We start from the raw sequence: 12,686 nt of genomic DNA, 5'->3' as shown, positions 1-12,686 counted from the left end.
CCCAACAGGGGTGTTTGTTTTATAAAAAAAAAAAAGATTAATTATACTTTGCCCCCTTCAACTTAAAGTTTTGTAACACTTTATCCCCTTAAACTCCAAACATATACCCTTTATCTCTTGTGGTCAACTCTTTGATGGGGTTAAGATGAAATAATATTTTTTACAACCAAAATATCCCCGATTAATTCTTAAACACATATAATAATTGTAACATAATAAATAGCTATTTCTTTAATATTTGCTAAATGCATTTAAATGTAATTACATTATGCATGTCGATCTTTTATTTAAAAGAAGTATTGCTACGACATTGAGATAAAGTCATTGAGTTGCTTAGACTTCTATTTTATGAATTATTTAATTCATTTTGATCTTGTAGCACTAAGCTTCATGTGCAGACCTACAATTGTTGTGCAGCGGGCCACTTTTTGGCCAATAATCTAAGCTTCCTTATCAGACCTACAATTGTCCAATTTTTCTTTTTTTCATCTATAATCTAAGAAATTAGCCTTCATATTAGCCCCTTTATGGGTACAGGCATGGAATCTACCCATGCACTGGATTTCTAAAGAAGTAGGATGGAAGATAGGATCCATCTTTCAGGAAATTAAAGTGGTAATAGTTCCTCAAGTGGGAGGGAAAGAAGGCAGACACCTGAAACTGTTGGCTTTAGTGGATATAACATCCTCCCTACTGAGAGGTACTACGGTTAAGATGTAAGGAACAATGAAATGAATAAGCTTCAAGTATGAAAGATACCAGATTTCTGCTACAAATGTGGAGTAATTGGCCATAGTGAAAGGACTTGTAAGGCTTCTATTACAGTAAAGAAAGGATTATCTGATAACCAATATGGGCCTTGGCTTAGAGCCAACTGGGGAAAGGGATCACCACAAAAAGAGCAATATACAGGTAAAGGTAAGCAGGATAAAGTTGTTTGGGGTTTCAAAGATAGGGAACTGGTGCCAAAGAAAATAGTGGAGCCTACTCCAAAACTAGAACAGGAAAAAACAGGAAGAGGTAAGGTTGGAGGATCAAGTAGATTTGAAAGGTTGACAAGGAAGAATAATGAGGGCACTAGCAATGTGAACTCCCCAACCCCAGTAAGTCAAAATTTCAGCATGGACAAACTGAGCATTGGGGGAAATAAGTAAGATCATGCTCTAGAGCATGATAAGACCTACTGCAGTGTCTATGGGAAACAGACTGAAATTCAAGATCAGCAAATGTTAGAGGAAGATGACTAACAACTAGCAAAATATTGCAGAGAGTAGAGTGGATAACACTACAGAAATAGAAAAGGCGATGGAGGTTGAGAAATTAAGCCTAGAGAATAAGCAGGAAGCAGTCCAAAAAATGAATAAAAAGATCAAAAGACAGTTAAAATCATCTGTCATGAAGAGACTACCTTTGACGGAGATTGATGGGAATGCTAGGAAATCAGAACTAAGAGGGAAAAGGAAAAGTTACTAGACTGATACTAAGATGGTGGATGTGGTTATAACTGAACTGGTGCCCAAGAAGAATAAAGTGACAGACTCATCTAAAGAGAGATCAGAGCTCAATGAAGGGGAGGAGACCAGCCTTCCCTAGTCTCCACACTCCCAATAAGAGCACTGGTATGGAATTGTCAAGGAGCAGGGAACCCCTTGACAATTTTCCAATTGAGAGAGGCCTGCAACCACCTCTCTCCTAGCATGCTGTTCTCATGTGAAACAAAGAATAGAGAAAAAGTGGTGGAAAACATTAGGAAAAAATTGAATTTTGAGAATAGTTCTGTTGTGGAATCAATTAATAGATCTGGTGGAATTGACTTGATGTGGAACAAGGATATAAAAGCAATAGAGGTTCTTCAAACAGCCTTCACTATTGAAGCACACTTAATTGATCAGAATAAATAGATGGATTGGTGGTTTGTTGGCATATATGCTAGCTATGAAGCTCAGGTAAGAAGGAATCAATAGAAGGTGATAAAGGAAAGGAAAAGGCTTTGGGGGACAAGATGGATTATAGCAGGAGACTTTAATGATATTGTGTATAATGAGAAAAAATGGGGAGGCAGAATGAGAGCGGAACGAACATTCAAGGAGTTCAAGGCTTTTATCACAAAAAATGAGCTAGTTGATGTTGGTTTTGATGGGAATCCATGGACATGGTGTAATAGGACAATGAAAGGGAAGTTAAGCAAAGACTGGATAAAGCACTATGTAGTACCCCTTGGTTTCAAAGCTATGATAAGACAAGATGCATTCATATGGATAACTATAGTTCTGATTATAGTATGATTTTGATTGATAGTAACCCTGAGGAAAGAAAGAGAAACTTCATTTTCGACAAGAGATGGGTTCAAAGGAAAGGTATTGAGCATGTCATTGCAGAAGCTTGGAAGTTGGATATAAAAGGGTCTAATATGCATAGAGTCACCAAAAAAATCTCTTAGTGCAGGGTGGCTTTACTAAAATGGAGAAATAGCTTTCAATCAAACTCGAGGAAGAAAATCACCCGTATAAAAGCTAAAATGGAGGACCTTAAAGAAGCTGCTGAGTATAATAAGAAAGAAATGGTTGATCTGAAGCAACAACTAAAGAAAGCTTACTAAGAGGAGGAAAAATAATGGTGCCAGAAGTCAAGAATCACTTGGCTCAAAGAAGGGGACAAAAACACAGTTTTTTCATGCAAGTGTAAGAGAAAAAAGAAAGAGGAATAGAATGATGAACCTCCAGAAAGAGGATGGGCCTTGGACAACATCTGAACAGGAGTTGGGGAAAGAGGTGACTGATTATTACCAACAGTTATTTGCTAGTCAGGGAGAGGTGAATCTGGAAGGAATACTAAGCAGTATACCACACACAATTAATGACTAGATGAATGAGAACTTGACTAGAGTAGTAACTGAGGAGGAGATCAAAACTGCATTATTCTCCATGAATCCTAACAAATCCTCTGGTCCTGATGGAATGACACCCCTTTTTTTTCAAAAGCTCTAGGACATTGTAAAAGCTGATATAGTTCAAGCTATTAGAAGCTTCTTTCACTCAGGATTCATGCTCAAATATATTAATCATACTATTATCTTTTTTATTCCCAAAATTGAAGTGCCTTTCAATCTTAGACACAATAGGCCCATAAGTCTATGCAATGTGGTGTATAAAATCATCTCTAAAGTTTTAGCCAACAGGCTTAAACGTGTTCTAGATCATTGCATTAGTAAGAATCAAGCTGCTTTTGTTCCTGAAAGGCAAATTATAGACAATGTCATTATCTTCCATGAGTATCTTTATTTTTGAAAAATAAAAGACAAGGCTCAGTAGGAAGTATGACTTTAAAATTAGACATGTCAAAAGCATATGACAGGGTAGAGTAGAAATTCTTGAAAGCTATAATGCAAAAAATGAGCTTCTTTGAAACCTGGGTGAACTGGATTTGGGGGTGCATCTCCACTGTCTCCTACTCTTTCAAAATCAGTGGTGAACAGAAAGGCTTTGTTATCCCACGAAAAGTAATTAGACAAGGAGATCCTCTATCTCCTTATCTATTTTTGTTGTACTCAAAAGGCCTATCTAATCTTTTAAAGAGAGCTGAAGAGAACAGACAAATTTCTAGGATTAGAATAAGCAGACGGGGGCCATCTATAAGTCACTTATTTTTTGCAGATGACACACTAATTTTTTGAAATGCAAACCTAAGCCAAGTTAAGGAACTTATGAGAATCCTGGAAGAATATGGAAGAGGCTTTGGACAGATGTTTAACTTTGAGAAATCCTCAGTCTTTTTCAGCAAAAATGTTACTGAGGATAAGCAGGATGAGGTATGCATCAAATTAGGGAGCATACAGAAGATGAGTCAAGGGAAATATTTGGGCCTACAATGGTTATAACTAGATCAAAGGAAACAAGTCTTTGGTTCTATTAGGAATAACTGTCAGAAGAGGATGGGGGACTAGAAAAACAAGTTGCTAAGTGCAGCAGGAAAGGAAGTGCTGCTAAATGCCATTATAATGGCTCTACCAACGTATGCAATGTTTTGCTTCAGATTTCTAGGGAAGCTTTGCAATGAAATTAACTTAATGATAGCTAAGTTTTCGTGGGGAGAAGAAAGTGGAAAAGGCAGGATGCACTGGTACTCTTGGTAGAAGCTAACTAGGGACAAGTGGAAAGGGGGATTGGAGTTTAAAGACTTACAAAACTCAATAAAGCCCTGCTTGGGAAACAGGTTTCGAGACTACTTACACTTCCAAATTTGTTAGTGAGTAAAATGCTCAAGGCTAAGTACTACCCAAATAAGTACTACCCAAATGCTCAAGGCTCAGTTTTAGGCACTTTCATATAGTAGATGGTGGAGTAGACTATTGGAAGCTAAAAGCAGAATGGGAGGTGCTGACCATATAGTGCTTACAGTCAACATTCTTTGGCAGCCGTGGAAAGCAAGAAATGACAGTATTTTTAATGGTAAACATCAACATCCTTTTGAAATTGTACAGAACACGCAATCAGAGTGGATGGAGTTTATAGCAGCTCAGGAAAGGGATAAATGAGTGAGCATCCAGAAAACAACAACAGCGAAAAGGAAGCACAGATAAACATTGATGAGGACAATTGCATGTCCATAAGCATTGAAATCAACAGCTAGAAGGCAAACAAAGCGCTAGGAATAGGCATAATAGCCTCGAAGGCAGATAATACACAAGTTGTGTGGGCCTTACGAGAAGGAAGTATAGGCGAGAAGCTGCTGGACTATGCACAAGCCATTAAACTGGCTCTGAGCAAAGCAATGGAGCAACACCGGCAAGCAATTAAACTGGAAATTTCATCACATGAGCTTCTACAACTTTTGAAGACCAAGAAAACTATGGATGTTAAGACTTTTTGTTCAAATGGAGGACATCCATACATTAAGTTTGCTGTTTTTGAAATGCTCATTTATTTTGTCCTCAAATGAGAGTAGTAAAAGAAGTAGAATGATTAGCAATCATGTTGTTAGTTTAATACTCCCTCCGTCCCACTTTGATAGTCCTGTTTTCCTTTTTCATCTGTCCCAAATTGTAGTTCACTTTCCAATTGAAGCATGTAGTTGTATTTTAATTTTCCTAAAATACCCTTATTCAATGTAAGTTGTTGTTACTATAAACCTACCACATTTAATGAGAGTTGACTCTTTTATTACCATCAATTCAAATTCCCATAAAGTTGTACTCTATTTAATGTGAGGATATTTTAGGAAAATAACAATCTAAATTTACTTTTCCAACAAAATTAACTACTTTTTCTTAAACTGTGTGAAAAAAGAAACAGGACTATCAAAATGGGACGGAGGGAGTACAAGATGAGGAATGTAGGTTTCCTCCGTGTCTTAATAGACGTTTGTAAATACGCGTTTGTAAAACTCAACATGAGCCTTTGCTCAAGAATTGTACAGTTTAATTTTCAATCAATAAAATCTACCGTTTCAGTAAAAACGTAATTCATGAGGTTGACGATGAAAAATGTTCCAAATTTGATTTTTCGTTCCAAAGTATATTGGATCAAACTCCCTTTTCCTCAGTTTTTATAACCTGCTATTTGCAAGGACGTGTGCTGGATCAATTGAGGTAAGAAAAAAAAATTTTCCCCCTAGTAGTAATAAGGTTGTATTGTCGAGGAGATAATCAAATGTAAATTTAAGGCTCTGACTCATATGTGCTCTGTAATTGGCTAAATGCTATAACTACTAACCAGCAGCATAAGTTGTTGGCTGATGACTTCATAACCACCGTCAATGACATCCCAACAATCCAGACTGGAGTTGAAAGCAAAGTTGAAGTCATTCTACAAAAACTCCAAAAAATATAACAATTCAAAAGCAACCCTTATGTTTAATTAAAATCCTGGCCAAGTGCTCATAAAGTATTAGTAATAATTTATTGAATTATCTGTAACAAAAGCAAGAACTAGTAGTATTGAATAGAAATGTTGAAACTAGCTGAGGGTAAGCTAAGCAGTCAGTATACAGCACAATCAGCTCACAGTCTTCAATGACTCTTTCTGCATGTGAGTTTGGAAACTATTATATAATTCAAAGAAAGGGAAACGTTGATTTAGGAGAGTTAAAAACAGCTCCACAGTTCAGAATCCATGAACAAGATTGTTTAGCAGAACAACAAATTTCAAGCCTTTAAAGGTCTCTCTGACTTTCTCAATTGCAGTAGTAACATCATCCATTCAGAATCATAGATAAGGAAGAGGATCCAATTCCAACTCCAAAGCCCCAGTTTTGAGCTGTTGTTGTGGGGCGGCAGTGATGATAATTGTATCCCATTCCCATTTTCTTCTGCCTTGCAAGTTCCGCTAACATTTTTCTTTCTACCAGAAGTTATCATGTCCCCATTTTCTGAAACCAGATTTCTCTCCTCTTTTTTCTTGTTAGTTATTAGTATACCCGTCTTCTTTAATACCCACACCCACAATTCTCCTAATTTCCTACTTTTCTACTATTACATTATCTGCATAAACTAGCAGTACAAAGTTCAAAGAGAACAAAAAGGGGTGAAAAATGAAATGCATTCTTGTGCCTGGACGCAATTGGAGTCTGCAGCCAGCTGAGCTGCCGAATGAGTCTAAATACGGATACTCCATTTTTTTAACAGTTTCATCCCATGAGGGTATTACTTGTACAGATCAAAATCCTTGCCATCCAATTTCCACAACTTAATTATTTAGTTAGTTAATCCATCCAAATCCAAATTCCCCCAATCCCAATCAAATCCCCACCAAATTCCAGATCCATCACAAAACTTAATCAAAACTAATCATTGAAAATTGCTACTAATAACCTCTAACACTACATGACAATGAAAACAGACCTCATACTCATGCCCCGTTCCCCTCTTTGCCCCATCCATCAAGCCACCTACTTGTAGTTGCATTCAAGCGTAAGAAAACCTCAAACCGACACCGAAAAAAAAAAGGAAGGAAACCAAGTACCCCATCCCAGGCCCCAAGGAAAAGGGCCAAAACCACCGGTCCACATCACTCGCCTCTGTCGGCAAAGGCAGACACTCTCTCCGGAAAAACACACACAGCACACACTGAAGACTACAGTCAACATTGAATTGAACCCAGAAAAAGGAGAAACACCCCCATCTACATTCTACACTCTCACTCTGTGTTGTGTGTGAGTGTGTGTGTTTTTTGTGCATGTTGTGAGTGTACTGATAGTGAAGACTAAAGGCTGGAGCTTTGAGCAAAGTCTAAAGGAGTTCAAATGCAAGTCCAAGATCGTTCCTCTGCTAAACCCCCAAAACCACCCCACCAAGAATCAGATGGGCAGCTCCTCCCTACCTCAGCTAAATTCTCCAATCCCACCAAGAATCTTGATTTCTCCACACGGGTTTGCGAAAATCTGTATAGAATCATTATTCTTTTCATCCTAGTTACCACCGTCGCCGCCCTCTTCTTCCTCCGCAACGGCGCCTACGGCAGCGACACCTCCGCCTTGCTCTGCATCCAGTCCACGCAGTCCCATGCCATCCATCCCCAGCTGCCCCAAATCCGCTGGAATTCAATCCCTCCAATTGCCGACAAGTCCAGTGCTTTTGCAAATTTCCGATCGGAGAAGTGGATTGTTGTCTCCGTTTCTGATTACCCCTCCGACTCGCTTCGGAAATTGGGGAAGATTAAGGGCTGGCAGCTGCTGGCAGTTGGGAATTCGAATACACCGAAAGATTGGGCGCTCAAAGGTACGATTTACTTGTCTTTGGAAATGCAAGCTCAGTTGGGTTTTCGAGTTGTTGATTACTTGCCTTATGATTCGTATGTTAGAAAATCTGTTGGATATTTATTTGCTATTCAGCATGGTGCTAAGAAAATATTCGATGTGGATGATCGAGGGGAGGTGATGGATGATGATATTGGGAAACATTTTGATGTGGAATTAATTGGGGAAGAGGCTAAGCAGGAAGTTATTTTGCAATATAGTCACGAGAATCTCAATAGGACTGTTGTCAACCCGTATGTCCATTTTGGCCAACGGTCAGTTTGGCCGAGGGGATTGCCGTTGGAAAATGTGGGTGAGATTGGTCATGAGGAGTATTACACTGAGGTATTTGGTGGGAGGCAGTTTATTCAGCAAGGGATTTCGAATGGGCTGCCGGATGTGGATTCGGTTTTTTATTTTACTAGGAAAACCGGGCTGGAAGCATTTGATATAAGGTTTGATGAGCATGCCCCGAAAGTGGCACTGCCGCAGGGGATGATGGTACCAGTTAATTCTTTTAATACAATTTTCCATTCGTCTGCATTTTGGGCTTTGATGCTTCCTGTTTCGGTTAGTTCAATGGCTTCGGATGTGTTGAGGGGTTACTGGGCACAGAGGCTGTTGTGGGAGATTGGTGGGTATGTGGTGGTATATCCTCCTACAATTCATCGGTATGATAGAATTGAAGCATATCCCTTTTCTGAGGAGAAAGATCTTCACGTGAATGTGGGTCGGTTGATTAAGTTCCTGGTAAGTTGGAGATCCGATAAACACAACTTGTTTGAGAAAGTTTTGCAGTTGAGTTATGTAATGGCAGAGGAAGGATTTTGGACCGAAAAAGATGTCAAATTCACTGCTGCGTGGCTTCAGGATTTGCTTGCTGCTGGGTACCAACAGCCTAGGCTGATGTCCCATGAATTGGATCGGCCAAGGGCAAATATTGGTCATGGTGATAGGAAGGAATTTGTGCCTCACAAGTTACCATCTGTTCATCTTGGAGTCGAGGAAATAGGGACTGTAAATTATGAAATTGGGAACTTAATTAGGTGGAGGAAAAATTTTGGGAATACTGTTCTTATTATGTTCTGCAGTGGACCTGTTGAGCGTACTGCCTTGGAGTGGAGATTGCTGTATGGTAGGATATTTAAGACGGTTATTATATTGTCAGAGCGGAAGAATGTAGATCTTGCTGTTGAACAAGGCCAGTTGGACCATATTTACAAGTAAGTCTGCTATCTTCCATTGCCAGGGTTTCATTTTTCACCTGTGGTTGTACCATGTTCTGCTGCATCAATACAATTTTGGTTAGAGCACTCCAGGTTATCAGCATCTCCAAGCTGACTGGAGAATAATACATACTTTTTTTAGAAGATTTGTCAGACATATGGTAAAATTTTAGATGCCTTAATATCTACCTTTTGTGAGCAATGCAATTTTGGAAAGATTTACTACAAGAAATAAAGAGGTTTATCTGAATAGGAGATGTTAATGGCGCTCGACTTTTTTATGATTGCACTCCAACTGTCTTTTTTTCCATGGCATATGATAAAGAAGATAGTGGGAGAGCCGTTATGCAAAGTGGAGTGCCATGAACAATTGCCTTATCTGAAATGATATGCCATTAAGCTAGAGAACATTATTATCATGCACTCAAGTTGTCTTCTTCAACTGATAATATAGATAGAGGAAGTGGTCTTTTGTCAAGCATTAGGAATAATTAGGAGAAGGTAATTGTTTTTCAATGGAAAAAGGAGAATAACTGAGTGGCCAGGTTAGTAGATTGCAAGAAACAAGGTTTCTGTTTAATTGCAAAAATCTTAGGAAGGTTGCTGATCATGACAAGTTTCAGGATAGGTGAGTGTATTTACTTTTGGAATCGTCATATAGATGTTAAAGTAGCACCCACTGCAACATAAAGTCAGGGGACCTTAAAATAGTTTGGAGACATTTAAAGTTGTATGGAGTACCCTGCTTTTAGAGATATTTTCACATGTACTTCTTGTTATAATGATATTTATATTGACATCGTGACTGGTAAAGCTGGAGCAAGAGTCTACATAAGTTAGAATGTCGTAATCATGAGATGATAAGTTGTGGCTTAACAGACAATACGTCCTTCAGGTTAACTGCAAAAGTGAAAAAAAAGTCTGAGCAACTCACTATAGTCTTCTTTTGCTTCTACTTATGGACCTTTAATGTGGAAGGACAACCATACAGTGATAATATAGCTTGTCTTGACAGGACATCGGCTAATGTGGCATGATTAGACTTCTAAATTTTTGGCCCTTCAAATTTGGGGTTGTAATTGTTTGTGCTACATTTTTGAGCAATGACCTTCTTTGTGGCAAGAATATCCTTTTATCTTATTTTTGCTACAAAGCTGTGAGGATATGTCAATTGTTTCTTACTTTATACTGGTTTTTGGACAATTAATAGCTCCTAGCAGAAAAAGTAGAATAGGAAAAAATCTTGAGAATGAATATTGAGTAGCGCATAGAATATTGGGAAAATTTTCTCCTTGTGGATATCTTGGCTTGTAAAATTCACCATCTATTTCCTTTAACCTATACCACAACATACATACATACTGGACATGCATTGAGTATGTATAGATAAAGTTCTTATTTCTCTGAAATAATATTGCAGAACATATGATGTTCGTACACACACCCAGGGTGTAGGGTATTATTAGTGGTTCCATGTCTTATCTGAGATTTTGACCTGATGAAAGCGCTGTTTTGGCATATTTTGTTTGGAAGAACTTCTATTTCCGCTGGTACTTGTGCTTGGTCAATATGGCCTTTTTCCCCCTTCCCTTTTCCTCGCATGCCGAATCTATAATTCCACTGGGACAAGACTTGCTTTCCAAATAAGTATTCTCTTAAAGCTAACCTTTTGCACTTTCAGGTTGATGTGCGTCTGATTTTGCTGTTACTGCTAATCATTTTCTTTTAAGACGATTCCAGTTCTGTATTGTGTTCTGATAATACTCCTGCTTCCTCTCCAGGTATTTGCCAAAATTGTTTGAAAGATATAGTAGCACAGATGGTTTTCTGTTCCTTCAGGATGATACAATCCTTAACTATTGGAACTTGCTGCAAGCAGACAAGACTAAGCTGTGGATTACAAATAAGGTATATGAGATGTAAAGATCTTATATCAATCAATTGATGCTTACATTCTGTAATTCCTCACCAAGAAAGAATGAGCTTACTGTGATTCTTTTTCTTATGATGAGCTGCAAGGTGTAATCTATGTTAGGTGGGAGGGGGAAGTTTTATTTTTTTAACCACTAAATGTAAATGTAGGTTTCTCACCTTTTCCATGTCCATAACTTACTGCATATAGGTTTCCAAGTCTTGGACCACAGTTTCAGCTACTGGGGACAATGATTGGTTTGCAAAGCAAGCAGACATGGTAAAGAAAGTAGTTGCCAACATGCCAGTTCATCTTCAAGTCAATTACAAAGAATCTGTGAAGAGTGAGCAGAGTCTGACAATATGCAATTCTGAGTTATTCTATGTCCCTCACCATTTTGTTGCCGACTTCGTGGATCTCGTTAATCTCGTTGGTGATCTAGATATCCATCACAAGGTTGCAATACCCATGTTCTTTATGGCAATGGACTCTCAGCAAAATTTTGACCCCGTGTTTGACACAATGAAATATCAGCAAAAGCCACCTAGTAATTTGACAATGCTCTATTCCTCTGAAGTAGCTGCAGTTCATCCATGGACTATATCAAGTGAGCAAGAGTTCATTAAATTGATAAGAATTATGGCAGCTGGTGACCCTTTGTTAATGGAACTAGTCTAACGGAAAGCAGTTGCTATTGTTCGAATCCCTTGCGAGAGGGAGAGATACATAAACATGTATAAGTATGTCAGACACCAATTTCTGCAATTTTTTTGTACCATTCTTTGGAGGGGTGAAGGGTTCTTTTTGTAGATTTTCATGTATTATTGTTTACCTGTGCGATAGATATACTGACACAAAAAACCAAGTCATGGAGAGTGGCCGTGCTTCTTTTTTTTACCCGTCTTTTTCCTCTTCTCCGGAAAGTAGCATGGTTCCTTCAACAGCCCAATTTGTAAATCATGTACTTAACATTCATAGAAATGAAACTTCCTTACATTGTTTGGCACCTTTTCCCCTTGATCAAGGTTGTGTTTAAATGGTTATTTTTGAAGTATTTCCTCGTCGTTTCTGCATTTGACACTTGTAGGGAGATATACCGCAAATTGAATCTTCTTGGTGCCAAAATTAGAAGAAGAGGCACACAGTTTCGCCAGTGCACTTCTAGCATCAGCTTGAAGGGACCTATGCCTATTGCCTAGAAAGGATCTCTGTTTTGATTAGCAGATCTTCTTGTTCAATTCTTCCTGATGTTTTGGTTTATTTCCCTTTCTTTACAAGTTTTTCTTCCGCTTTTCTGGAATATCTTTTCTTTTTTCTTCCCCTCTTTCTAGGTGTTTTTCTTTTACCCCCCAAAAAACAAAAAATCCCCCCAAATCCACTTACCCAAATTAGCAGCAAAATTATAATTTTGTTCTTTAAAAAGTTCCCCCTAAAACTGCTTTACCCCAAGTCACCAGAATATTGGATTTTCTTAAAGAGTACAGAATTTCTTTTGCTGGTGACTAGTCAAAGAACTTGTTTGCTCAGGGTGCATAATTCTTTTGTCGGTGACTAGTGAAAGAACTTTACTGTTCCTTAGTTTAATATGAAGCCTAAAATTTGAGGGGGGAAAAGGGGTATCAGATGTATGATCACACTAGCCAAGTCCCAATAACAAAGATCAAGCGAATGGCAAGGTTGAAATTTCCATTTACGAAACCAGTATCTCATCACTCGATACAATGACAACAAAACCCCAAAAAATGAATGTAAAATACAGTGGGGAATTGGTGAACATTCGCATCACAAGATGTTGTGTAGTCCATAAGCAAATCCCT

General features: G+C 38.3%; 1 protein-coding gene across 1 annotated transcript; it reads left to right on the top strand.

The window, feature by feature from the left end:
- Positions 1-6,943: 6,943 nt before the first annotated feature.
- Positions 6,944-11,877, top strand: LOC113768614 (probable glycosyltransferase STELLO2). The gene is made up of 3 exons (XM_027313043.1): positions 6,944-8,954; positions 10,739-10,865; positions 11,080-11,877. The coding sequence occupies exons 1-3, from the start codon at positions 7,240-7,242 to the stop codon at positions 11,545-11,547; spliced, it is 2,310 nt and encodes a 769-aa protein (XP_027168844.1). The 5' UTR covers positions 6,944-7,239; the 3' UTR covers positions 11,548-11,877.
- The last annotated feature ends 809 nt before the right edge of the window (positions 11,878-12,686 follow it).

The sequence above is a fragment of the Coffea eugenioides genome, chromosome 4, assembly GCF_003713205.1.
Source record: "Coffea eugenioides isolate CCC68of chromosome 4, Ceug_1.0, whole genome shotgun sequence".
Lineage (NCBI taxonomy): Eukaryota > Viridiplantae > Streptophyta > Magnoliopsida > Gentianales > Rubiaceae > Coffea > Coffea eugenioides.
Note: the sequence above shows the minus strand (reverse complement) of the source record. Positions and strands in the feature narration are given on the sequence as shown.